At 51.4% G+C, this 27,411-nt stretch overlaps 1 protein-coding gene across 1 annotated transcript in view; it reads left to right on the top strand.

Annotated features, from left to right (window-relative positions):
• The window catches only part of SETD1B (SET domain containing 1B), a 58,349-nt gene that overhangs the window by 5,291 nt on the left and 25,647 nt on the right, over positions 1-27,411 (top strand). Inside the window, 3 exon segments of the mRNA XM_019507288.1 lie at positions 131-243; positions 4,132-5,307; positions 27,068-27,243. Coding sequence (XP_019362833.1) covers positions 131-243; positions 4,132-5,307; positions 27,068-27,243 — 1,465 coding nt within the window.

Genomic DNA, 27,411 nt, shown 5'->3' with positions numbered 1-27,411 from the left:
GGGGGGGGGGGGGTCAGCGAGAGTGCTGGGCAGGCTGGGGAAGCCCCGGTGAAGAGCCTCCTGTGTCGTGTATGGTGTGTATATTGTTTTGCTTTTTTCAAAAGTTTTCTCCCTATGGTTTTTTGTGCAGGTGAAACCCGCATGCGGTTCTATGGCTTGCTGGTGAGCGGTCTTTACACTCCTCAGACCCTTCCTGTAGGCAACGAACAGGATGCCTCGCCGACGGTGAATGAAAATCTGCAGGTATAGCGTGCTTCGATGCATTTGAATAGTACATTGTAGAATCTGACAGACAGACGGGCCTTCACGGAAGGAGCTTCTCCTCTTGCATTGAAGTTGATTTTGTTCCCTCTCTGCAGAGGTGGTAGTCGTTCATATTTCTATAGGTTTCAGTTGAGAGTGGGAGCTCATTCCCCGCAAGTGCTGTGCGCAGCATCGCTCTGGACAAGACTGTCTCCATCTTTGGGGCAGGGGTCTGTGCCCTGGTGGCGATGCGTGCAGAGCCACCGGGCTGCAGTTCAGCTCACTCGGCTGGGGCTGTCCATAGAGGTAGTCCCACTGCTCTAGGACTGGTGGCAGGTTTGCAAGGACACTTTCGGTCTCTTGCATGGGCGACTGGTGCCTCACAAGTCTGGGGGGGCACTGGATCGCCAACTGGGGGGGGGGGGTCCTCCAGTGGCCGATCACCAAGCCAGTGGCAAAACTGGAAGTGCACTTCTGGTTTCGCGGTTGGCGCTTCCAGGGGGTGCACGGCCAATCTCCAGGGGTGCGTGTGCACCTACGTGCCACCCCCTACACATCACCTGTGGTCCCTTGCCTGAAGAGCTACCTCCAGTGGGTGCATGTGTTCAGGTTTTGCTAGAAGGGTGTATATTTATTATTATTCTTTTTAAAGGTTAAAATGTCGTTCCTACCTGCTTCCTATCTTAGAAATGTCAGGCACATTCAGCTTGGTTCTTCCCCAGGCTCTCTAGGGAGCTGACGGTGTTTCTCTCTTGCTCCAAAATGAAAAGATCATAGAGGTGTTGCAGCCTTAAAAATGACATCACTTCTCCAGAGTGTCCATTAGTCATCAGAGTCAAACAGGTGTTAACAAAAACGAAAGCCAAAATTTTGCAACCCAGGATTCCTAACGCTAGGGTCCCCGTGTACCCTTCTGTGCTAGGTCGCCCGCTCCCGCGTGGAGCCTGTTGAGATCTGAGAGATGGGAGGGTCAACTTGCCTTTGTTGGACTCACTTTCCGGGTTGGGGCCCAGCCGTGTTGAGTACACCGAGTTCCTGTGACTTGTCCACATTTATTTAGGCTCCTGGTTGTTGAGTTAGGAGCTGAACTTTAGGCATCCAGGTGTGAAAGATTTGCTAAAGGTCTTGAACCTGTTAACCATAAATCATTTCTCTTCTTAGCTGCTCTGATTTCCTTCCTTCAACTCTTCTCGTGCCCCAGTTGCACTACTTCTGAGGTTGCCACAAAGCTTTATGCAACAGGCAACGTTTGATTACTGGCTGCAAGAGCCAAAATGGGGGGAGGGGGAAGAAACTATTTATTTTTTTCCCCATTCAAGTTCAGTCCCCCAATATAAACCCTCCAAATCCATCACTCGGCCAAAACCTGTGAGGCCTCCTCTGTATCATAAGGAGGCCCGGTATTCTCTCCCCTCCAGCAAGTCCCCTTAAAACATGGGAAGGAAGAGGTTGCACTTTTAGGAGGGCCTGGTCCTACAAAGGTGCTGAGTGCTTGCTCTTGTTTCATAGATTTAGGGTCGGAAGGGACCTAGTAGATCTTCTAGCCCGACCCCCCGCCAGGGCGGGAGAACAACAAAACCCCAAAACAAAAACGGGACTCAAATGAGTCCAGCCAGGTAGGCATCCAGCCTCTTCTTAAAGACCCCCAGGGTAGGGGCCAGCACCACTTCCCTTGGAAGTTGGTTCCAGCTCCTAGCCGCCCTAACTGTGAAGTAGTTTTTGCGGATGTCCAATCTATACCTCCTCTCCATCAACTTGTGCCCATTACTCCTTGTTATGCCAGCGGGCGCTAGGGGAAACAGCGTCTCCCCCAAACCCTTCTGGTCCCCCCTAGTGAATTTATAGACGGTCACCAGGTCTCTTGGGCACCTTCCACTCCAGCTCGCTTCAAAAGGAGCGATCAGCGCTCGGCATTTTGCAGGGGCTGCTCCTTGCCGCCTGACCGCAGGCCCTGAATGGAGGCGCCCTTTCACTGCGACTACTGGGCACAGTTCACAGTGAAACACCTGATGCTTATGGCTAGCAGTGAGCTTTGGGAAACAGTCGCAGCCCAGTTGTGGTCAAAAAGTTCTCATCCACATGTTGGGTTACTGGAATTTAATGAATATATTACTGGGGATTCATTGATTCCTTGACTAATTTATTCTTTCAAAATTTTTTTTCCACCCATGGGAGTTTACCCACCAAACGATAGCTTTCTGGTAATGCTATTAGCAAATTATTCATTAGATACCTTTTATTCGATTATTATTATTTTTTTTTTTCTGCCAAGAAACCCGCTAATACGCTGTACAAATTACAGTATGGTGGATTGAAATGCCTTAATTTCCTTCCTGTCCCCTGTTACAGTTTCCTCAGCCTCCTGAAAGCCCCCTTCTTCACTTGGGGTGGACCCAAATCCTGTTGAAGTTGGTGGAAAGACTCCTGTTGAGTTTGGTGTGGTGGGTTTTGGACCTGGTTTGCAGGTGTCACTAGAGGAGCAGTCCCAGACAGCAGCAGCCGAAGGCAAAGGGGATTGATACACAAGTGGATTGTAGGAGCAGACACGACCTAGGCTGGCCTTTAAACCGTGTGAGGACACGGGTGGGAGATCTTTAAGGAGGAAAATGTACCAACTCCCTGATCTCTTTGGCTTACAATAGTCAAACTGTGCTGCGCACCAGCAATAAGCAAGCCAGCCTAATGGGAGGTGCGTGCAAGTGTCAGACAGGTGGGAGCCTCAGGGAAAGCCTGGCCCTGCTGCTGAGTTTGTAAAACCACTGGCATGCCAAATGTACAGAAACTATTAGCAGGTAATTCAAGGGTCCCATTTAAAAACTAATACCTGACAGGGGAGTAGCCAGACTACCATCTCAATAACTTCTCTTGCCTGGCTGGTCCTTTGTTTGTCTTGCTGCAATCTTCGAACCCAGTCCAGCACTCAGTACCATCAGCAGGATTGGGCTCGTGCCTGCTGTCTGGCCCATCCACCTTACTGAAAATTGCTTGGAGGTCTGGTGTTTGGCACGACACCAAGATGACTGAGAACCATTGGAGAGGCCCCCCGCCCGTTCCATTGGCTTCAGATTTGAATTGGATGCTGCTTATAACCCTCTAGGCGTGCCTTTGAAGTAAATCTCGTTGAGGCAGGTGACTTGGCTGTTCTGCTATGTTCATGGATTTGTTTTGCAAGCTCCCTGATGGGGAACCTGAGCATTAGTGTTTGTGGGGTTTCTTTTTCTTTTTGAAAAACACCAGGGTTTTTAGGAGTTCAGACCCAAGCTCTTTCCGTGTGCTAGAGAAACCTTTCTCTCCTGCTGGAGCTTTGCAAGCGGTGGATGGGGAGATCCTGCTCCTGCGGTCACCCCAACAAGAAGCCCCGTGGACTTCGGCCGCTCCCAGCCTTGCAGATAGGCCGGCTTTTTGGTCTGATTGCAGCCCCCGGCCCAGTGCGTGCGTACCTTTGGTTTGGCTTTGTTCACAAGTCAACTGGTTGACCCAAGTCTCTTCTAGCTTCAGAAAAAGTTCTTGGCCTCTTGTTTCAGGGGCACTTGTCTTTATTGACATATTTATTTATTCCCTAGTTAATCCTAAAATAGCGAAACTGTTGGTGGCCAATTTGTATGTACTTACCTGAAGCATTTTCTGTGCACACATTTGTATTTATCTGATGCTCTGGACCTTTAACAAAAGAATAAATAGCATTTGCCCATTCTTTTTTCCTACAGATACTTTCCTTGTGTTTTTTCCCCAAGTAACTACCTCTAGACTCTTTCTTAGAGATGCTAGCACTGCTGCTGCTGTTAAAATAAACAGGTAGTTTGGTTGGGCCGCCTCTCTGGAAATCAGACAAAAACGGTTTTTAAAATTGCTTTGTATAGATTTTCTTTTTCTTTTCTTTTTTTATAGCTGACGGAGTCTCTAAAACGCCTGAAAGACAGTAACCTTTCTTCTGCGGGATCATCCGTTACCCCAAACAGTAGCACCCCGTTTTCCCATGACACAGCCTATTCCAGCTGTCGGCAAGACACCCCCAATTCATACAGCCAATATACCCCACAGTCCCAAGGCACCCCCCTCACCCCGCGACTGGGGACGCCGTTTTCCCAAGACTCAACCTATTCCAGTCGTCAGACGACACCGGTGTACCATTACGGACAGGACTCTGGGTATAAACCCAGGAGACACGACACAAAATTTACAGACGCCTACAACAGACGGCAAGGACATCACTATGTCCATAACTCGGCAGGCGTTTACAGGGGGTCAGAGCATCAGTTTAACACATACAAATCTCATCAGCAAGAGCCAGTACAATATTCTCACACTCCTTCCTTGAGCCATTCTGGCTCTTCGAGTTACAAATCTGCCTTCTCTCCGTACCAAGCGCCGGCTGTGTTTCCTCAGTCGGAGGAGCAGCAGTTTCCCCAGACTTCCAGAGATGCCGAGTACCGAAGGCCTGCGCCGCCTCCGGCTGAGACGGCAGCAGAAGGTAGCACCGCTACCAATCTAGATTTTGTCCCTGTGAAAGAAAAACAGGAGGAGCCCCCGCCCCTGCCAGAATCGAACTGTGTTACTGAACAAAGTACGGCGTCCTTCTCTCAGACTCCAGAAAGGAGCGAGACGCCCGGCACCCCCACCATGGAGTCTGAAATGCAGCATAACAGTTTAGACTCCAGGATCGAGATGCTCTTGAAGGAGCAGAGAACAAAGTTACCTTTCCTCAACGAGCACGACTCGGACACCGAGATCCGCATGGAAGGCAGTCCCATCTCATCATCCTCCTCCCAGCTCTCCCCCATCCCCATGTATAGTTCTAACTCCCAGCCCAGTTACAGAGGTCAGACGCCGTCCTCGCGCCCCTCCAGCACTGGCTTGGAGGATATTAGTCCCACGCCATTACCAGACTCTGATGATGACGAGCCAATCCTTGGGGCACCCGCCCTGGGCCCGAATTCAAGAGGAACATCAGAGGCCAGTATGACTCCTATTGATCAGCTGAATAGGACGTCCAAACCTGAGACCTCCGAAACCAAGGAAATGGTGCCTGGTGACCGGACTCCAACATCAGAAAAAATGGATGAGGTAAGTGAGATGGACTCTACGAAAGTTGTACGTGCATCGGGGTAAAGAGAATAGGGGCAGGCTCCCGCGCGCGTAGGTTGTGGTCTTTAGAGCCTTGCACGGGGGGAGCATTGCATTAAAGCCTGGCATGACTCGGGCTGCCGGTAACGGGGTAGAGGAGACACGACTTGACGGCGCCGGTTGACAGGTGTTTGTGTTTCAAGAACAGCCCCTGCGCTGGGCCGTTGCAGTAGAGAGCGCCACGATTGAACGGGCTTAAGGGATTCAACTCCCCACTTGCCCTTGAGGTGACCCCCCCCAGATCGAGTGGGACATTGCATTGCTACTACTCGCCTTGCGCTTGGCCTGTGGAGCAACAGCTTTTTGGGACGCCAGAGCTGTCCATCTCCTCACCAGCTTGGACGTCTCTTTTGAAATCCTTCTCTCTTGGTCCAGTGGCTGTCAGAGCATTTGTACCGCCGGGTTTGAACAGGAGGCAGTTGCCAGGTTGCCCTATGCTCTCTCCCCAAGCCACTGAACAGTGCAGAGGTCTTGACCCACTGGGCATGGCTTTGAACGGCAGGCAGAGCTTTCTGCCTCTAACGGGGCATTTGGGGATGAAGGACATCAGGAGCTTAACCGTGTGGAATGGTGCCAGAGAAGCTGCTTTGCAGTACACGTTTCTTTGCTAGTTCAGTGACGATAAACGGGAGTAATTTACTACAACAGACATTTGGGCCCCAGGAAAAAATGTCAGTTATAGTCAAAGGATAGCCGTTCAGGAGGGCCGGACCCCATGCTTTTTTCTTATAACAGCAACTTGAGCAGGTGAAAGTGGTGTATCATTTGAGTGCAGGGAAGAAAGCTATTCAGGGGCCTGGCTCGTAGTCTAGATTGTGTTCCTTTGTTAGAAATCACCAGTGTAAAAGATTGAATGCAATTTTTTCTGCATTCATTTTTGAATGCAATTAAATTGAATTTAAGATCCATGCCATTTAGTTCTTATTCGGCTGAAAATATTGCCATGCACTAGTAAACAGTTGCCCTATGTTTCCACCCCAGAGGTAGCTGCATTTCGGGAGACTGCACAGCTGTTCCTGCTCAGCTCTGCTTTGCAAAGTGTTGTGGACTCTTTGGACAAAAGACACTATAATAATAATAATGCAAGGCATGTCGAAATGTTAACAGGCTGGGAGAAATGTCTCCCTCCTGGCTTCTGGTTGTTTTACACTTGGAAATGATGCCAGCTATTTTGTGTGTGTTGTAAGTACACTTCCAAACCTCTCTGAACTCGGAGCTGCAGGGCTAGCCTTAGCAGCGGTTCAGCTGTTGGGGCTCCACGCCTCGCACGGGCTGAGCCGGGTTCCCCCCTCCTCTTCCCCCCTGCAAAACGCCCATGGCAGTGTGACTGGAAGGGAAGCAACTGGTATGACGCCTTTCCCTAGTATGATTTGGAAAGCAGGTTTCTGAACCATCACACTGGCCCTTGCACATTGTGAGAGGGATGCTGTAGTATCTTGAAAACCCCAAACGATTTGCAGCAGGCGACTCTGTATGATCGCTTGAGCAGGAAGGGCTTGAATCTACTCTCCTGCTTTTTCTTGCTTTTTTTCTTCAACTGCTGAGTGTTTCAGCCACTATTTAAGAAAAACAAGTGAATGCCAACCAGGTATGGGGCAAGACTGTGCCTAGGTTGTAGCCTGCATTCAATCTTTGTCTCTTCTCATTGAAATGCAGGTGTCAGTTTATCTCTACAGGCTTTTTGTCCCGAGAAGAGCAGCTTCTAGGAGCCTGGTTTAAAAGTAAAAAAGATGGTGATGGCATCTAGCCCCTGCAGACCTACATTCCTGCTGCCGTTTCCTAACCCACACAGCGAGCTTTTCTTTGCAGATCTGGTTGTTTCGAGTACTGTGTTCTTCAAGTATCGTCCTTAGCTCCTCCCGGGCATTCGGAAGCCCGTGCGCACCCTCCACTGCTCAGTTAGGATGCACAAGAACAGCTCCCTTTCCTTTCCCCCCCTTCCCATTGTTTTTCGCATTAGGAATGGTAGCTCTTGGCTTCCCTCTCTCTCGCTGGAGGAGAGGAGTTGAATAGTGCCTCCACCGTGGGCTGAAATTTGAGCTGCAGCTTTCCAAGCGAGCTAGAGAGGAGTGTTGAGCCTTACGCTGTCTAAAGGGCTGGGAAAGCTGAAACTTGGGCTTCAGCCCATTGTGCCGTATCGCTGCTCGGCTCCAATCCTTCGAAGAGCCCTTCAGCCAAGCAGAGGGAAGCCGCCACCTCGTATGCGGTCAGCGTGAAGGGGGAGAGGGGAAGAGCAGAGCAGCAATCCTGTACTGGGGACAGAGGCAGGGCCTGTAGTTCATGTTTTTATGCATGGTAAAAAGGCAAGAAGAGGCAGATATGCGGGACCTTTGTTTCCTTCATAATCCACTTTTTAAGCATTGGAATGTGGCCTGATCCGCAGGCTGAGAGCACTCTCCTTAGCAGGCAGCACACTGGCCATGAAATCTCAGTACTTGCGAAGGTTACAAAAAAAAAGCGTAGTAAGGAAGCCTTTATATGAGGTGGCGGCAGTAGCAGGAGGTTTTCCAGGGACTGCTCCTGCTTCCATCAGAGTGGAAGGAAGTTTTATTCGTGACTGCCGTGGGGTTTGGCCCTCCGTCCAAGTCCCGTCTACAAGTAGCAAGACTTGTCCCGTAGCTGGAAGCACCGCGTGCTCCACATCCAGGCAAAAAGGCTCAGGCTTGCAATGACTGAGGTTATAATGAAGAAGCCGAGACCCAACTCCCATTAATAACTACTTCCATTTACCAGGCAACACCCCTGAGTTTAATTCCAGCTCTGGTCTGTCCCTCCTGGAGCTGGCCAGACTCGGCTGAGCGTAGCGCCACGCACCTCTCTGCGCACACGTTTCTGGTTAAGTGATTATGGTTTGCAGACAGAGTCTCATTTAAGACCGGCCAGAGGAAGGGAGCTAGGAAGGAAAGCCTGGAGTAGAGATGAAATGTGGGTAGAGAGAAAAAAGGGAGGAATCCTACACACATAAATCCCAAGCAGTGTTTGGGGAGTATTCAGCATTGTCCTGGGCAAGGGAATAGAAACCAGGGTGTAAAGCCGGTTAGCTGCAATGCTGGCTCGGGAAGATTGTGAAGCCAACACCAACCCAACTCTTCCTGTCTTTCTTGTAAACTGGGAGGTGGTGGCTGCAGTCAGCAGTGTTACTTATTCTTTCCAGCTGCGGGGTTTTGGAAGTGCAAGAGTTAAGCATGCAACGTCCCAGCTGAGCCAGGGCGTGTTTTTGCTTGGCCTGTTACAGGAAGAGGCCCTGTGCGTGCGCTCGGGAGGGCGGGAAGATTAGAACAAGCCGTTTCCATGTTTTGACGGTGCCTTTCATGTCCCCGTGCATGGAGACGCTGGGTTTTTATTCCGGTAGCAACGGTGTCATCTGGTTAGACCTTCCCCAATGCAAAATATCTCGGTGTCCTTGTGATTTGGATAAACCCTGAGACACCGTAACCTTGTGCGCTTTATAAATACGTATGCTAGTCATGAGAAGAGGGCTCCTCTGCAATAATAATGAGGCATAACCGCTCGGTGCTGGTGCCGTGCTCACCGTGACTTGAACAAATGGTTCGTGAGAGAAATGGAAACGGCACCAGATGCAGCAGTCCTGTTGACACCTAGAAAGTGCTGCTGGAACCGGCTCCCCTTTCAGACCGCTTTGGTTTCCGTGCGGCGCCTGGTTTTTTCTTTGTCAGTCGATGCCAGGGTGCCTCCTCGCAGGCCTGTGTCAGCCTCTCTGTGACAAATCACATTTGCATAACAGCGTGGTCTTTTCCAAGCAATTTGAAGATGCTTTCTACATCTGAAGTTGCAGATCAGCATGAATTAAAAACACCAGACTCATTCCAGTACTGCTGCGCCATGGAAGTCCCTGAAGGTTTGCCCTTTGTGTTCGGGTGCAGTCGAGATTTGTTGCTGCGTGGCCATGCCGAGAGTTGGAAGAGGCAAATGTGGAAATGCTAGACAGGGCAACTTGCTTTCACTCCCTTAACATCCCCCCCCGCAGGTTTAACTGGTCTGACAGTCTTCTTCCTCACTGCCTCCTGGTCGGGAGCTGCTGGACTCCCATTCCCGAACCCGAATGGCAAGTGGATTCCTGATTTGAATCCTGCCGTTGACAGGAGTGACTGTTCAAGGGAGGAAAAGCAATGCCAGCTCTGCTTCTAATACAGGAGCTACCCAGCCAGCAATGGGACGGCCCTGAACTGCCTAAGACGTCCTCTTTTCATGGCCCGTGCTGCACAGTCCAGCCGCTTGCTCTGGGTTTTAATGCTGCTGACCCAGGCGGAAGAGCCTCTCTCCTCAAGCGAGGTGCCCATGCCAGGCTGGGTAGGATCTGCCTCATTATATGTCAAGTGTAGTGGGATCCTTTTAAAGACACAATCACAGCCAGCGAGGGCTGGAAGGGACCCCAGGAGGTCACATCTAGCCCACCCCCCCTGCTCTAAGCCAGACCAGCCCCAACTACAACATCCCAGCCCAAGGCTTTGTCTACCTGGGTCTTTAAAACCTCCGAGGATGGAGAGTCCACCACCTCCCTGGGTTGCCGGATCCAGTGTTTTACCGCCCTCCTAGTGAGAAAATGTCTTCCTAATATCTAACCTAACGTCCCTTGTTGCAACTTGAGACGGTTGCTCCTAGATGTGTCGGGAGAACATGCTGTTGTATAAGTGCGTACAGGCCACCCTCCTATTCAGGTTTGTTGAGGCTGGGCTGTATGTTTTTACTGAAGAGCACAAGGTATTTATTCAAGGCGAAAAACCCCGACAATGTAAATGCACATTTAAGCCGTAAGAGCTAGTAGGTTCAAAGCCGTAGTTTCCACAGTAACAGTAGCACAGCCCCCAGGCCCCTTGTGTGCACAAGTAGGTGTTATATAGGTATGTAACGTATATGCACACCTGGGATCCAGGTTATAATAAGAGTAGGTATTGTCACTCGCAGAGGGGGTAGTTGAATGGATTTGCTTTAATTATGGCAACCAAAAAAAAAGGCCTTGAGAGTTGTGACTTACTGCCCAGTCTCATAAGCACATTGTGTGATTCAAATACAACCAACTTTTCCCAAGTTCTCAGGCTTTAGGCTGTGATTGTGCCAGTCGGAGCTGGAGACTGAAGAATATGTGTGTGCAACCGTGAATTTCCATACAAGCGACCAGCCGGTGCCCCCAGAGCAGAGACTGGGACGGCTGCTCGGTTGTACGTGCAACTTCAACTGTTCGTGCCCCGCTCGTGGCAGTTAGCAAGAGCGTGCGTGTGCGCGTGTTCCTTCTGCTCTGGCCGCATGCGCGTCTTCTCCCCTCGAAGAAAGCTCCTCGTGGTGCGGGGGCCTGCAGGGCTGCAGCCCTGGAGCTCGAGGCTGCTCAGAAGAAGGCAGATGCAGAAACCCGTCCCAGGCTCCCTGCAACACAGTGGGACATTGGCCTTTTGCGAGTCCTCTGGTGCCCGCTGGATTGCAGAACGCGATCCTGCGCTGCCCAAGGGTCATGCAAAATCTCTCCATGCTTCTTCAGGCAAGCGCGGCAGCCTGTGTGGGTTATGCGGTGCCTGCGGATGGGCTGGGAGAGCGGTCCTGTCACAGGCACCGGTGCCCCTGCTCTGCCTCCAGAGCAGCATCACGGGCCCAGATGTTGCAGGCGTCCGAGCCCCCTGGCTCTGTGAATGCGGGGCCCCTGAGCCTGGCTTCCTCGTGGGATCCCGAGGGGATAATGGTGACTTGCAGGCGCCTTTCCTCCGGCCCCCTCCCCACACTGCTTTTCATGGAGGTCCAGCGCAGACCGTCACCCTCTGTGTGTGCCCAGCGTCCTCTTGTCTGACTGAAACGCTAGAAAATAAGCCATTGCTCTTCTGTTACTGCTGCTGAGCTACATGCCAGCGAGCAGAGTCCTGTTCCTCGTAGTCTCAGGTTTGCTTGCTGAACTCTCTGAGCCTTGCTGGAAGCAAAGGAGTCATCTCATTATCACCACAGCTGTATCGCGCTCGTAGGATTTTTCTTACCTGTGATGGCGCATGAGCGAGGACCTGGCTTCGTTCTCAGCCCCCACTGCATTGGTGGGACTGGTAGTTAACGACGATGCTTTCCTAATGAGCAGAGCCCATTTGGGAGGGGGCTGGAGGGAGATAGCGAAGCGGGAGTCGCACTTCGGAGGCACACACGAGTCCCCAGCTCTCCTCCTGGAGGATATCGTTAGGCTTGTGCACGCATACATAAAAACGTGTTCTAATTGAAGGTGCACAGCTCCACGGTTTTACACAGAGCCCTGTCAGCAAAGGAGAGGAGTGAAGGAGCTCATCTCTTGTTGGTGACAAAAGCAGAACTGGCAAATGCTTTTCAGTGTCGCTGAAAAATAGAAAGCACGCTGTGGTTGAGAGGCTCGGTGCCTCTTTCACTCTCTGGTATCACGCTAGGACTTTGAGGCTTTGAAAGTTTGCATATCTAATAGAAGTGACATTACCATACCCCTTTATAAATCACTGTTGCCAATTATAATGATTCTGTCATTCAGTCTTCTCTCGGTGTTACCAGCTGTTGTTCTCTGAAAGTTTTCTGCCCCACAATCTATATAAAATTCCCTTTTCAGTAGTCCATAGGAATACAGCTCCGGTTGTGCCCTGTGAGATCGGTGCAGGTTCATGATACCCAAGTAGTTAGGGCTGCACTGGAGCATTTAATCTGCAGCCTCTGCTAATATGCTGGTGGGGAGGCGTTATACAGTCCCTTCCCACCAGGATTTCCCATGGGGAAGCATGTACCTCTGGGGCCAGCGTGCACTCCCTTCTGGAGCCGCTTTTTGGGTTAGAGATTCGGGACCGACTGTCAGCGGGGGGTAATATCAGGAAATGCTGACATGGCTGCACAAAGGGTTATGATCAAGCCCCCATCTTGTCAACGCAATCCTCTTCCCTAGGGATCTGCATTCTGCCCTTAGTAGACAGGGGTGTGCAAAAGAGAGGTGGCAGTGATTCCTACGTGAGCTGTGGCTGGCTGCCCAAGCAGGCCAGAGAGCACGCTTGTGGGCACACTGCAGGACTTGTGTTCCCATCCTGGAGCAAGTGGTCATTGCCATGCGAGCGGATGTTTAACTCTCACAAACGCGCGGGCCAGACCTCTTGCTGCGAGGCGTCTCTCGCCGCTCTCTTTCGCCCCGCGCTTGAAGTTCAGCAGTAAAAAGTGACCGAGTGAGAGCCAACCTTTCGGTGGCAGCACGTGGCAGCAAGCAGCGGCATTGAGAAAGGGTGCCAGCCTATTAGGTAATCAGTAGAAATATTGAGAAAATAGCTGCTGGTAACATATTGTGCTGTTCTGCCTGCTGCCAGTACTCTCTTCTGCGTAGGGCTTTCAAGAAAGGCGAACAGCCGTTGCACCATGCACGCAGCGCGCCCTCTCGCCGGCTCCGCCACGGGAGCAGCGGGTCGGCTAGCGCGCAGTCGGAGCCTCGGTTGCTGCTGCTGCTTTCCCTGCCAGCCTCTGAATAAACGCGAGTAAAGCCGTCGGCGCTGGGCCCCACAGCTTGGCACCCCACACTTCAGATTTCGGCTCGGGGCCCTGTTTGCGCCTCACGTCTCAACGGCAAAACACAAAACGAAGCCAGCGAGCTCTTTACACGTTGCGGCGTGCCACATACCTGTGGACAAACACTCCTTTGAGCTGACCACCGGCATGGGTCTTGCTGTGAAGCTGCCACTCGTACAAAAGAAAGTCCGTCTAGGGACCGAGCATTTTGCTTTCGGTAGAAGTGAAAGGTTGAGAGGCCTTTTTTTTAAAAAAAAAAAAAGTGCCTATTTTCACTGTTTCCGAGTGCAGCCCTGGCACTGGGTAGAAATCAGAGAAAACAGTGAGCTGGTTTGCTCTGAGAGCTTTCCGTGCAGGAGACTATCTGGAGTAGATGGGTCGGGCTTCTCATTTGTTTCTCTAACTTGCAACAGGCTCTCTTCTCTTTGTGTCTTGCAAAAGAAGTTAATCTTGTAGGAGCGATCACTTCTAAGGAAACTGTTGGTGGCTGGGGCTCCAGAGATCATTTTGTGCATAGAGGGCAGTTTGAGCAGTGCACAGAGAGAGTTTCATTTCCTCCTCTCTCCTAATGGCTTCATTTCAGTGTTTGAACTTGGTGCTGGCAGCGTTTCTTGTGGTTTGGTTGCAAAAGGGTCACACAGCTGTGCTAAAGGTTCCTAAGCGCAGACTTCTGTGACTTGGGTCATTTGACTTTTGTGTTTTGTTAGAGGTTTAATGGGGTGTATTTGTTTTACATAAGAGCTGCTGTACTGGGTCAGACCAGAGGTCCGTCTTGCCTGGGATGCTGGTGTCTCTCCAACAGCGGCAAGTGGGAGCTGCGTGATAGGAAGAGAATAAGACGCAGGGCATGCGTGGAGTGACCCGTCACCTGCCACGTCCTGCCTGTCCCAGCGGGTACACGGCTAGGGATGTCTTGAGCTCGGTCACTGCCTTGACTGCTGTGTTAAATAGCCCTGCTAGAGCTCTCCTCTCTTTTGTTGTACCACATATTTATATCTTACACGGGGGCGATAACAATGTAATAAATCTCCCTTGCACCTTTGACCAGCTCTCCTGTTCTGTGCCCACTAACCCACTATCAAGATGAGGAAGTAAGTTGATTATAAAAAAAAAAAAAAAAAAAAGAGCCCTGGAGACCTAATCTGATACCTGAACCAGTAGCCTGGAAGTTAGAGACACTTTCTTCTATTAAGACTTATCCAGAAAGAAGGATAATTCTGGCTGTCACGCCACTTTCTGCTTATGTTCAGGCAGCATCTACTTTTCCTATGACTGAATGTGGTCAGGATGCAGCAAACGGCTCCTTTTTCATTCAAGCAGACCGGTGTTTTCCGTATCCGGGCTCAGTGCGGCTCTTCCTTTTCCCAGCCTCCTTTTGCAGGGCCTGTTTCAGCTGCTCGGTGGGTTTCCCCAGGCTCTGAGCATTAATCTAGATGACACTACTGGTATTTGTACCGGCACTAAATGTGGCCAGATGACGTCTCAGCTGATGCTTGGGAAGCCACTTCTTGAGTCGTGCACCATTCAGATCCTGGAGCTGAGCTGTCACTCGCTGGGAGCCCAGCAGTCAAAGGATGTGATGAAATGCTCCAAGTACAGATAGAGTCGATGTTTGAAGGATGCAGATAATATGGGGAACCCTCCCCCCCCCCCAAACCCCTTCCCTGCATCGTTGCGATACCAGCTGTATGCTGTGCCCAAGAGGCAAGTCAGCCTGAAGATACACAAGTCCTTAGCACTGAACTAAAATGTTCAAGTCCATGTGAAATGTAAAGAGAAGTTGGGTACTAGACTTTAGTCAAAGGAAAGGGCGCTTAAAATGATGCCTTTAAATTGGGGATCCAGCTTGGAGTCTTATCCTGTTTTTTGAAGGGGATGTGTCCAGTCCGATGCAGCCCCGTGTTTAGATTTAAAAACAATGCTGAATTTCGAAAAGGCCGTGCAGAACCTAACAAATGCAGATGTTTGCACGGATGGGTGCTGTGCTGCGTTGGTCCAGCCCTGCACCCCTGCCCAGCCCTGTTGCAGGAGTGAGGCCTTGCGCTGCATTTGCTTTTATGTTCTGACGGAAACTGTTTTTATTCCAGCAAAGTGCACTGCAGGCTTGCACTAGGCCATGGGAGCTGGGAAGTGAAACTAGCTCTATGCCAGAGTGACCCGTCCTGACGCTTGTTTTCCAGCATCACCCCCAGTGTACAAGGCGCTAGCAACACTCACGGCCCCAGGTGTCCCAGAGCTGCGGGATTTACATGGTGCAAGCTGAGAAAAATGCAAATATTAGAGAGTATAAAAAGAAACATGCAAATTAAATGCGTGTTTGTAATGAATAATCACTGGTCTTATTGCTAGACACGAGGATTAAATTAGGAGCCAAAGTCATTTTAAACAGGTATGAGATCAGCGTCCTTCCTGGCCAAGCTCTTGGCTTCACCAAGTTCATGTCTGCACCTGGTCACATCACTTTAAAGGGTCCAGCTAATTTTCTGTCTATACCGGTGGCTTCTGACCCTTTGAGATGCAAGGCACCCCTTGTTCGAGCCAAGGCACCCCTTGGACAATGTCAGCTCTTAGTTTTCACTTGGCTTTTGACCCTGGAGAAATAATAGAGCAATTCATCTGTTGCGGAGAACTTGGAGAGCCCGGAAAACATTAACACCCGAGTTCTGATTTGACATCTCTAGGTTTTATCTTGTGAACCACGTTTGCACACCCAACAGCGCTTGCGTAGCGTGGTGCCCCGCAGTACCCTTGAAAGGCTCTGGTTGGTGGCGGGGATCCTGCAGCCCCGGTTGAGAATCACTGATCTCTACCTTTTTGACCCCCACGTTCAGCAGTCTTTCGGTGTGCTGCAGCATCAGTAATGCCCTACTCCTGTCACCAGTTTGTAGCAGGATGCAGCATTAACATTATCTCCAGTGTGTTGACTGTTTTGATTACAGTGTGGAATAAACTGTAGAGAGCTGCTGCTCAGTGCCGTTATCCCTAGAGGAAGGTAGGGTACGTAATCTGAAGTAAAGCTATTGACGGAAAAGAAATGCCTGGACACTTTTCTAGCTGGCCCCAGCTGCCTTCCTGCCCCTGGGGCAGGGGGCTGGACCTGACGATCTCGCGAGGTCCCTTCCAGCCCAAATGCCTGTGGACCCTGTGCTTTGAGCCTTGGCAGCCGATGGCTTGAAACAGGTAAGCGGGCTGTGATGGCCACGATGCTGAATACTCGAAGCAAAGGGCTGTCTTCAGCGTGGCCTAAGCTCTTTTCCAGATTTCTGTGCAGGTCTTCGGGTGCATCCTGTGTCTATTTGAGGTGGTCGTCCACATTTCAAAACTAATAACCTGATTGAAAGGAAAGGGTTTTTTGGTGGTTGTTTTTCATTGCACATCGCCCCTCTGCCGGTGGCCTGATTTATCCCCATTCCTGCCTTTTCCAAGTGGGTGCATTTAGCACGCCAACATCATATACACGGGCAGAACGTGCGCCCCCGCGCCTTCCTAGCGTAGCATCTTTGGGTCCTCCATGGGCACCGGGAGGCTAACGTGCACTTCCGCAGCACGTTTTAGGCAGGATCCTCAGTCATTTTAGGCAGGTGCCTTAAGCATCGTCGCCTGGACAGAGAGGCCCAAAGCCATGCCGCGGTCCTGGGAAGGCCGGGACTCCTGGCTCGCCCCGGTCCCTTTCCCATCCTTTGTAGCCTGTTTGCAGTGGCTCCTTCCCACGGCGACTGCGAGGCAGCTCTACCTGGATCGTGAATTTGTGACAGGAGCCAGGGGAAACCTGGGGTTATCCAGACGCAGACGAGGACAGCCCAGCCAGGTGTGTTTCTTCAGGTCTGCATGCTCTCAGGAGGCTGGAGTGCTTGACCCTGCCGTGCCTTCGACCTGCAGTGCCTTTTCCACTGAAATTTGGCTATTTGAATTTGCTTCTGTACTGGCTTTTATGGTTTGCGCCTGAGCGAATGCCGGTGGAAATGCCGTCCCAGGGGTGGGATGCGCTGGAACCATATTTAGTTTGTGACAGTTGCCACTACGTAGTTTATGTGCCACTTCCTGTCTATATTAAGCATCGTTTAATTGGGCAGATATAATATCTGCAGGGAACCCAGGGGAAGCTTGTTATTCTGCTTTTTGCGCTCTCTCGCTCCGAGTTCAGCCCGGCATTGCCAGCTGCAATGATGTAAAGAGTCTCTGCTTCCCGTCTTCCCCTGCTGTGACCCTCCATGATCTGGAGAGGAATAACATCCAGGAGGAAGTCGCCTGCCACAGCAAAGCCCCGGTTCATTGGGCAGGGCCCATGTTTCTGGCTGTAGGTTGCTATAGGCAACCGTGAAGAACGAGGGAGATCTGAAGTATATTTGCAAATAGTGCAATACTCCCCTATTTCCCTGCTTTCTCTTATTCTGCCTGACTGGACTTGAGCGAGCACGGGGCAGTTGGGAAAGAAAAAAGGAAATGAAACGGTGAGGATGAGATTCCTGCAGAAAGGATACCAGGAATCTCGATGAGGACAGCGGAGGTGGGGAAGTGCTTACCTGCCTGGCCCCTGAACAGGGTTTTCCATTAGGCGCTGTCAGATCAGAAGTAATTAAACCACTGGAAAACCCCAGCCTGGACTGGAAGGAGAGGCAGTGGGCAGCTGCAGCTTGCAGCCTCCCGGGCACGGCCGTTTGTTGGTCAACATGCAGTCGCGGGGTCAGGGACGCTCTGCAGTCTGTTCGGTTCATCGTCTCTCTGCAAAGTTTCCCCAGCAAGGGGCTGCCGGGTGCGTGTCGTGGTGTGCAGGCTGGTCTCAGGAAATGCAGCGCGCCTGCCAAATTCGGTTCAGGAAGGGCTGCAGTCAGAGCGAGCGGTGACTCTGGGGCGACTGTGAGCAGCGTCGCAAGAAACCAGCCGAGAAGTGAAAGGCTCAGTGTCTCCTAACGAGCGTCTTGACCTAGTGAGTTCCCCATTTCTGCGCTGATGCTTCCCCCGGGTTTCACCATCAGCTTCAGCCATTTCTCCCAAAGAAGCAATTTAGCGTGTCTGCTTTTCTAAGCATCGAGGTTTTGGCCCGCATGCCGCTGAAACATCAGGCAGGTTGCGACTCTCCTGCTTTGGAAAAGATGCAAGACTTTGTATCTTGAGCTAATGGGAAGGCTCTTTCCAAATACCAGTCTTACTCGGTCTGGGCATTAAGGACACGTCTGAGAAACACATCTTATCCGAAGCAGTTGTGTTGGAGTCCTCATGCTTCACAAGAGCGGCCCCGTCCCATCTCAGATCGGTGTGGGCAGCTCTTCGTCTTGCACGAATGTCACAAGCTGTCGTCTTTGAAACCATAGTTGCAGTCATTACGATTGCAGCCAGGATTATAGCAAAGCCTCAAGATCATCCTTCCCCTTCCCTTTAATGAATTCTTCCCGGTCCTGGTCCCCTTGAAGGAAGAAAGCGCCATCCCAGCTGACAGAGAGAAGAGAAATGCAGGCGGCCTGCCTGCCCTCCTAGCTCCGAGCGGGCTGAGCAGGACTGCCCAGACGCTTGCAGGGAAGGGAAGGCGCTGGTGAAGCCCAGGCATACAGGTCTCTTGCTCTCTGTGCCTTTTTTGCTGCGTTTCTTTTGTGCCTTCTGGGGAATAGACAGCTTGTGTCTTAGGTGCGAGAGAGCTGTTTTGAGTTGCTTTAAGGAGCTGCTGCTCGCAAGCTCGTGGACTGAAGTTTTCTTGAAGGGACGTAACACAGCTGGGCTTGCTGGGCTTTGCACCACGGGATTCACAGAGGAAAAATGATTTATCAAATGCTTTTCTTCCTAGTTGCCCACTGCATCCCGACACCAGTTTTGAGCTCCTGGCTGGGGAAAGCCCTGTGGGTGTGAACTGGCAGCACATTATAGATCAGACTCCTTTGTCTGCAGACGGTGGGAGTTCAGCAGAGATGCCTGACCGGAGCAAGACAGTCCGACCGGTCGACACCTGCCAGCTAGGAGTTGGTATCTCTGCAAGACCAAGCAGACTTTATAGGCAGTTTCCAGCTGGCAGGCTAGGATGCTTTGCAAGCTTATCTGCTTTTTTCCCCGTGTTGGAGAGCAAAAACTGACCTCCCGAGTCAGTTTGATGTAGCCACTTAAAAATAAAATGCTGCAAAAGCAGCAGAGAATAACATGAGAGTAAATTCAGAAGTCTGGGAAGTCGCACTCGGCTCTAGCTGGTACTAAACTGTGTGATGTGTAGTGGAGGTGTTTGTACGTGGACTCCAGCCCTAGTTCCCATCTTGTAACTTTGATTCTGAAGTGCCACAGACTTTTGGTTGCTAAAACAGTCTCGGTGCATTTCTGCCACTTGGGGACCCCACTGCGGCGCCCTGGAGCGCACGCGCAGTGTCGCCGGAGGTGGAAACGCTGCCGGGGTTCGACTTTGCCGGGTGCAGAGGACTCCAAGGTCCACCGCGCTTTCTCACCCACTGCAGTCTTCTGCAGCCAAGTCTGCAGGGAGGAAGAGGCGGCCTCAGATTCCTGCTCTTTCCAGCCTGGAAAAGCCTTAGATGCAATGCACTGATAGTAGAAATAATGTCAGTAAACGACACAGAGAAACTCGTTTTGTAGAGATGCCCTCTAGGTCCTGGACTGGCTGGATTTGCCTTGCTTGTTCCCAGCACTGAAGCCCCCGGGCGTTACCTGGGCTTCCCCCCAGCCAGCTCAGCCGCTCTGCAATGAAGCAGGGCAGACTCCCTGACTGATTTAGCACTAGGGGGTCTCTTCACCATCTGTTTATACGTGATTTAACTTGGCTACAGCCTTTGAAGTTAAAGCACAGCCGAAATAGGGAAAGCAGGGCAAAGCGCTCCAAGGCTGGCGAGGGACCGGCTCCCCTGGCCTCCTCACTGGGCTCCGAGCAAACAAAGCGCCCACCTGGGAAGCAGCACGGGCCAAACCTTTGCTTTCCTTTTCCTTGGAGGTTGTCCCTGCAGATGCCTGGGAGGCTGCCGTGCGTGACGGCATCCCAGGGGAAGCGTATTCCCTTCTGGAGAACGTGCCAGGGATGTCACTAAATGACTGAATATTAAGCCTCCAGCTCGGCTCTTGTTCTGGAAATTGCCCGCTCACAGAGGGAAGAAAGATTTGACTAAGTTGCATCTGTGCCCGGCAGCGACACTTGTTCAGAATGGGTGAGCCCTGCTGCCAGGTATACCCCCCCCCCCCCCCCCCCCCCCCCCCCCCCCCCCCCCCCCCCCCCCCCCCCCCCCGCAAAGCCCCCAGCCGCTCCTGACTGAGAGTTTAGGGCCTTAGCCGCAGGGAAGCGCACACCAGCTACTTACATCGGTGTTGCATCTCTTTCTGCGAAGACGTTCTCTGGTCTTTACTTTGAGACACTGGCTCCCGCTGAAGTCCCACCGGCCCCAGAAGTTCAGCCTCCCGCTCCAGACCCGCAGCCCCGCATCCTGCCAGGCTCCTTCACAGATAACGCCCCTACGCGCACTTCAAAAATAGCATCCCATGATTTACATGCCAGTCTCTTGATTTTTTTTGTTGTTGTAAGCGTTCGTCTCGTGATTTGCGGATCGGTGGGTTGGCAATACTGCGTCCCAGCATTTCACTGTGGACCGCCAGGAAGCATTTTCATGCCATTGTGCGTCCCTTCACCATCTTAGTTTCCTGGATTGAACTCTTCCAACGCTTCAACGCAGCTCTTTCAATGATCTAATGCTTTCAAGTAGAAAGAAGACATTTGCTGTGAATAAGTGGCTTTCCCTCCTGTGTTGGCACTAGCCCTACACATTTCTTCGCCTCTCCCCACGAGAGAGCGGGTCTGCTGCTTATTAAAATGCTCAGGTGAGCTGGGCTTGGCTAGCCAACTTGCTCAGATGTTTCCCAGCGCCCTTACCCTGGCTTCTTGCTGCACAAGGCACGCTCTAATTAGGAACCCGCACCTGAGCCTGGCACATTGTGAGACACAAACACGCGCCAGGGTGGCATTTCTTTACATAGCTGGTTGTCCTTGGAGGGAGCCCCGGCGCTCTGGGGAACCGCACCTTCCAGCCCTCTGCGTTTTGAGGCGGCAGCTGAAGGTTTCCTCTGAGCATTTAAATGAAGCAGTGTCAATTAGGGCGACGGCATTTGATTTTCTCCTCTTGTTCCAGGAGGGCCTTTTTTGTTTTAATGAGTATGTTCATATTATTATTGCTGTTGTCCTGCTGCAGGAGCACACCAGACTCTGTTCAGTGCTAAGCAAACCATGCGTCCTTTCAGCAAATGACTAACGGTCTAAGGGCGTAAGTGGGAACCAGCTAAGACAGAGCATGTGTCAAGTGAGATCCTGCCATTATTTAGAGCTTGGATTGTGGCTGTAGTGTCTGCCCTTAGGTTTACAGTGAGCAGTCAGGATCTAAAAAAGTCTAGCACATCGAGAGCCTACCTTTCTGTAACCCAATACACAGTCTCTCCGGGGCAAGCTTGTTAGTGTTGTCTGCTTTCCTCGCCTAGATTGCTTTCCACTTCTTATGGCACTTCCTTTGAATACCCCACGCTATGAGGGCCTATAAAAATGCAGACTTGTGTGGGTGCCCTTCTTTGATTAAGATAATTCGTTGTTAACACAAGTTACCGGCTGGAAATAATCTTATCATCATCTTACAGCTTATCTGCCCGTATGCATTTTTCAGTAGTGAAAGCACATGTGACAAAGGAGAAGAACAGGCAATCTTCAAAAAGCATCTTGACGCCCATCTTGCCGGGGTCATCGGACCCCAGCAGCCTTTCTTGCCCAAGTCCCAGGGGGACTGGACCCAATGACACTCTGAAAGTCATTGTCCCAAGAGCAGAGAGCTTGAAGCCACACTGATGCCATGCAGAGCCCAGTCGGCACGAGCGGTGGGTAATGTTGACCAGGAGCAGGAGTCGGGTGGCAGGATGGGTGTAGTGGGCAAATAAAACCAGTGGAGCTCTTGGGAGAAGACCGTTAGCAGAATTTAAGGAGGCTGATATAATCCATGTATTTCCTTGAAGAGCAGCAGAAGTCAAGAGCAGCATGCACGCTGTCTAGGCGAGATGCAGGACTCAAGTAACCAGTGTGTCGGGTATTGGTAGAAGGCCGTAATCCATTGTACCCTCTCTTGAGTATGTGTCTACAGTGTTGTAACTGTGGTGTAGCAGAGAAGTACCTGAGCTCCTCTTAAACTAACCTTGGGTGCCTGGTTCCTTAAAAGAGCCCAAAAGGGAGTAAAGGATCACTGCCCCACCATCTAACCAGCTTTTTGGGTGGGTTTTGTAGCCCACGCTGAGCTGCATGTTGCCCCAGGCAGGCTGCCGCCAGCTTGCTGCCGTCGCAGAGAACATCGGTTCCTAGACAGCCTACAGGACATGTGCATTGATCGAAGAAAGGTTTATCTCAGGATTGCCGGTAAAATGGAGTAGCTGCTTGCATGTGTCGTAAATAGGCGTTTTAGCATTTGTTTCAACCCCCTGCTTAGCACCACAAAGCACAGTGCACTTCATGCTAGGTCATGCCGCTGCATCGTTGCACTTCCCAAAAGGCAGCATGTCGCTCGGAGCTGGGCTGTCTGCATGACGCGCGGTTCTCCCTGGCAGCGTGGGCTAGAGGAAAACCAGACTGGCAGACACCTACAACCAGCACCGCCCCTCTGTGATTTGGATGATGGGCGGCAAACTGTGCTTTACTGTCGGTGAAAGGGAAGAGGCTGGGTGTGCTGAGTGTAAATTTTTACACGCGTGCGCACACACACAATCAAGAAAATCGGTCAGGGCGGGTTGTATGCAAGAGAACCACGAGCCACTGTCTTCCCTGGGCCACAGGCATATCCTTCCCTTGTCGAGCGTCGAGAGCCGGCTGGCAGGAGCACCCCCATCAAATCCCGTGCAAAGCAGTGGCAGCAGTCCGGTGGAAGGACCTGGGCTCTGGTCTTACTTTCCGCTCCCGACGCACTGTGCGACCTGGCTAGGTCGCACAAGTGCCAGCCCCCAGGGCCGTCGCCTGCCGAGCGCGTGGGCCGTTTGTTTCAGAAGATGAATGCTGCTACGTGCTCCCTTCGTGAAGCCTGCTGAGGTCTTCGCTTGTCCAAAGTCCAGTGAAATCCTTTAAGTGCTAGTTCTTTTATTATTCTGTGGAGTTATAACGAGTGTTTCTTCACGAAGCAACATTGATGCCTATTCTAGCTTGCTTGTGAAGCCTTCACGAGATTCAAAATTCCTAAGAATATTGGCATTTAACTATGAAGTATTTGGATTTGTAGTCAGTAGTTTTAAGGACTAAATTCTGCCCCCCATTCACCAGGAGGTGTAGACGAAGGAGGATTTTTGGCTTGCTTATTGTATTAAAAAAAGTGCTCCAGTTGGTAAATATGAAATAATTTGAATGACTGCTTTTTATATTCCACATGCACTTAGATGCAGGGAACATTTTTTTAACGTGATAAAAAGGAATTTTTGTTTTTGAAACTACGGGAGAAGGAAGTTGAACACAACATTTTGTTTTCTAAGATGCCTGTTGTTGAGGGAGATGGAGAAAGCAAAACTGTTCCCTGGTTTTGGGGGGCTTTTGAGTGCTAGCTGGAGTGGCCTGTGGACTCGCCACGTCTTGCAAGCAAGTGATGCTTTTTGTCTTCATTAATATTCATGAGCACTTATTACATCATGTCAAATGCTGTTTAACCCGCATTTCATTTTCTTAGTGCTGGATAGTTCATCGGGGATTGCTGACCCTGTGCCATTCACTGCACGGTTTTGGGGAGCAGTCTTTGGCACCGGGTGGTGCAGGCTGCCTCACACAATGGCACGACGGTGCCGCAGGGCAGGTTTGAGCACAAGTGGCTGCAAGCTGTCGGGTTCAGGTGACCTGTCAGAGGGCGTGTAGCTGGGATCTCAACACAAGTACCTGGTCAGACTCGTTTAATTTAAAATGAAGTGAATGTACGTGAAATGCACCCAAGTTAGTTCCAGTGAAAGCTTTGACGGGTGAGATGGCCGCTCTCAGGCCTCGTCTTCCTGCGTTCATGCTGGCGAGTGTTGTGCTCTAGCTGGGCAGGTCACTGCTTTGGGCCACCAAGTAGTGACTAGTTTTGGTCACTGCTCGGAGTTATGCTTGGCTCTGGGATCAGATCTCAAGATGTCATCTTCCTTTTCCTTAACCCTAAAAAGCTCTGCCTGTTGGCAGCTCTCTGTACTGGTATCAGGCATGACAGCTGCCGTTCCGGATGAGCAACGAGGGAGGCTATTTAAAACCAGTTATGCTGAAATGAATCTAAGCAAAGTTGCCTGCCTAAAGCACCTGTGAAACCTGTGCCAGGCGTATAATCGAAGACCTGTTTTGCTAACTCCTGACCTCACCAGTGCAGAGTGGGGAGGGCAGCGCCAGTGTCTCGAGTGCGACACGGCTTGATACCGTTGAAAATGGCTTTTGCTTTTCCTGTGGCAGAAGTGGGCTGCCCTGAAGTTGCTTACAAACTGGCCCGTTGAAATATGAAGATAAGATCCAGAACGCAGCCCGAATACGGCCCCGGGGGCTGGTGGAAGTGGGGTCCCCAGGTGGTGCGGGTGCTGCCTGCTTGTTCATTCCCCCCGGGGGGGACCGTTCGCATCCCGAGCAGAGCGGGTGCGGGGAGAGGGTGCCGCTTCATCTCGGGCATCCCAGAGAAAACGTTCAGCTTTGTCCTCTGCAAACTGCTGACCCTGGCAAACCCTGGGTCCTGGAAGTCGAATAAAGGATCTCAGTACAGCAGTGTTATTTTCTGTGTCTCCCTTTGATTTCTTGCTGCTGTACCGTGATGTCTTTCTTCCCGTTCTTTTTCAGCATTCATGCTTCCCCCCCTTGAACAGAACTTTTCTGTGACTATTCATCCTCTTCAAATGTTTCACCTCTCTTAGCTTCCTTGAAAGCCTCTTTCTTCTAGACGACCATCTCTTGATTTGACCTCTCTCTCCTAACTTCATGTGGGTTTTTTTTCCCTTTTCCCTTGGTGTCCTCCTGCCGTTCTCTTTCTTCTCTCACTTTCCAGCCCTTTGGGGATAAAAATATCCTGTCCACTCTCCGTAGTCAAGTGAATTGCCAGCCCTGCCGTTGTCGAAAGTCTGGAAATCTATTGCAGCTTCCCCCCCCCCACTACAAATATCAGCCTTCCCATTAAATTACAGGAGTCCTTCAGCCGTGCACCAACCCAAAACCTTGCGTTTGCACTTCTCATTTAAGCGTAGCGTAAAGAACCAAATAAAGCTGTTTAAGGGACAAAGTTCTTTAGTAAGTTTGTTTCAGAAAAGCCAGGCTAGCCCGTTGCCATTCATCTAATTTCACCTTGTAGGTGAGGCCGCCCAAGACGGTGACCTCTGGCTGAATTGGCCCTCGCAGGGTGGCGGGAAGCCAACGAGCGCGTCTTTGCGTTCTGCTATGAATAGCCCGACGGCGCGGCATTAGTGCAAGCGAGAGGCTTGCTGCTGATTTTTGGCACCTTGCCGTGCTTCATAAAGGCGGTGGCTTGGACTGCATCCTTGGGACCCGGCCGGCCAGCTGCCCAGTGCTGCGGTGGGCTTGGGCGCCCGTGCGGAAGAGGCGGGATGGGAAGACAGCATCTGCCCAGGGCACTGACGATGCAGTACCTTCGTTTTCTGCCTTCCTGTCTGGTACTCATGCTCCACCTTGAGGCCATGCGCTGACTTTCCCATCAGGTCTCGGCACCGCTCGGGCGTCGGAGCGTAGAGCCACTTCTGTCATTGCTGAGCAAGCCGGACACGCCAGGCTCTGTAGCCAGTGACGGATATTTTACACTGAGCACCGCTTTCAACTGGCCCCGGAGGCTTTTAATGACACTTTTCTCACTTTGCTTGCTGAAAAATGGGTTTGGTTTCAGAGCAAGCTCCCTGCTCCCTGACGCAGCCTGTCTGCCCATTCTCCGTGCCCCATTCGCTGCAGCCCTGCTGCTGGGCATGGCAGCGCCGCCCCGACTCGCAGCATCCCCGGTGCGCAGTGGGCCATCTGCTGCCTCTCCAGGTGCCAGGAGGGGCTGGGGCAAGGCTGCGAGGTCTCTGAAACGCGACCGGAAATGTTAGGGAGTAAGTCGCAGGCTGCTTGGGACAAAGAGGGTGAAAAGGGTGAGCTGAAACTGGTGTCCTCCCTCTGGGGTCAGAGAGGGGAGCATTGCTCAATGTGTTAGTACCGAGACCTGGTTAATAAGGAGCTTCATCCCACTGCGATTAAACTACCTTTGTGTATTGTGCAGCCCTTGTGCTTTGTTGCTGGAAATCCCTACTCTGTTTCTGTATTTGTCGTGGGCGGGCTCTGATCCTCCTACCTCCGCTTCCAGCGTGACGGGCGGATTTCAAGCCTCAGGTACCCTCCTGGCCCGTGAGATCTTGTTACATGGGACTGGGCCCCGAATGGATCTAGCCGCCCAGTTACTCTTCTGCTGCATCAAGGCATCTCCACCAGGAGCTTTATGAATCTCAGAACAAGCCATGCCCTTGATTTTTCTTTATTTGCATAATAGCACCCTTGACCGTTGAGGTGGGACTTAATATAAAATGCAAAATCTCTTTCCATATTCTGTGCGGTTCAACAGCGTTTGTCCTACGTAGACACGGAGCCAGAGTTTCTTTCTCTTCCCTTTCTTCTGCTCAGAGGATTGGGGGGTTTGGTGTGCAATGCACAGACATTTTCAGTGGATTTGAGGTTCATTTCTAAGTCTAAATCACTTTGGGGTAGTTACAAAGCCTCAGTTCAACAGCAGCAAACATTTAATGCGAGACTAACGTCTTCCTTCTAGTGACGAATAAATATTGACTGCAGGGGAGAGCTGGGGATTATGATTTAACTTATGTAAGCACTGCCTTATTGGATATCGGTTACCTTTTTTGTAGTTTATTCTCTGTTTTACAATTTATCAATAGTCTATAAGTAAAGTCTCCACGTCTTTCCCACCGAGTGAGGTCTGGGCTGTGTGTGTTTAACCGAACGCAAGGGCACTCGCTTGCAGCGCATAGAAACATGCTGCGTAGCCCGGGTGGGGAGGGACGTTTCTCTATCGGACAGCTTTTACCGAAGCACGTCCTGGTATTTCTTTGTGTCCTCTGCCACGTGCCCAGCGGGACCAACCTTCCTGTATGTTGCATTCCTTTAGATGGTTTGCAATTAAAACGTCACTGAAATGTGATCCTTGTTTCAAGCAGCCGTTTTACCTTTGTGATACCTTGACTGAAGTTAAAAGCCTGTGTTTCTTCTTCCTTCTCTCCTCTGCTGCAGGGTCAGCATTCGTCAGGGGAGGACATGGAAATATCCGACGATGAAATGAATTCTGCACCAATCACCAGTGCAGAGTGTGCCAAAACCATCGTGGTGAACTCCTCCGTTAACAACTCGGCTGTGATGGCTCCCTCGATACCCATGCCCCCGCCGGGGTTCCCACCTCTTCCGCCCCCACAAGACATAACACAGTGTGGCACCACCAACAGTGTGGCAGCGGCAAGCGGAGAGCTCCCGCAGGCGGCCACGGTGCTGTCGGCAATGGGGGGTGACCTGAAGACACCACTGGCAGTGTTGGCAGCAGCCAGCAGTGATTGTGGACCACCCGCAGATGCTGCCAGTGG

The sequence above is a fragment of the Gavialis gangeticus genome, unplaced genomic scaffold (genome assembly GCF_001723915.1).
Source record: "Gavialis gangeticus isolate Ggan-Ray unplaced genomic scaffold, GavGan_comp1, whole genome shotgun sequence".
Classification (NCBI taxonomy): Eukaryota; Metazoa; Chordata; order Crocodylia; family Gavialidae; genus Gavialis; species Gavialis gangeticus.
This window is presented reverse-complemented; position numbering and strand designations above follow the sequence as displayed.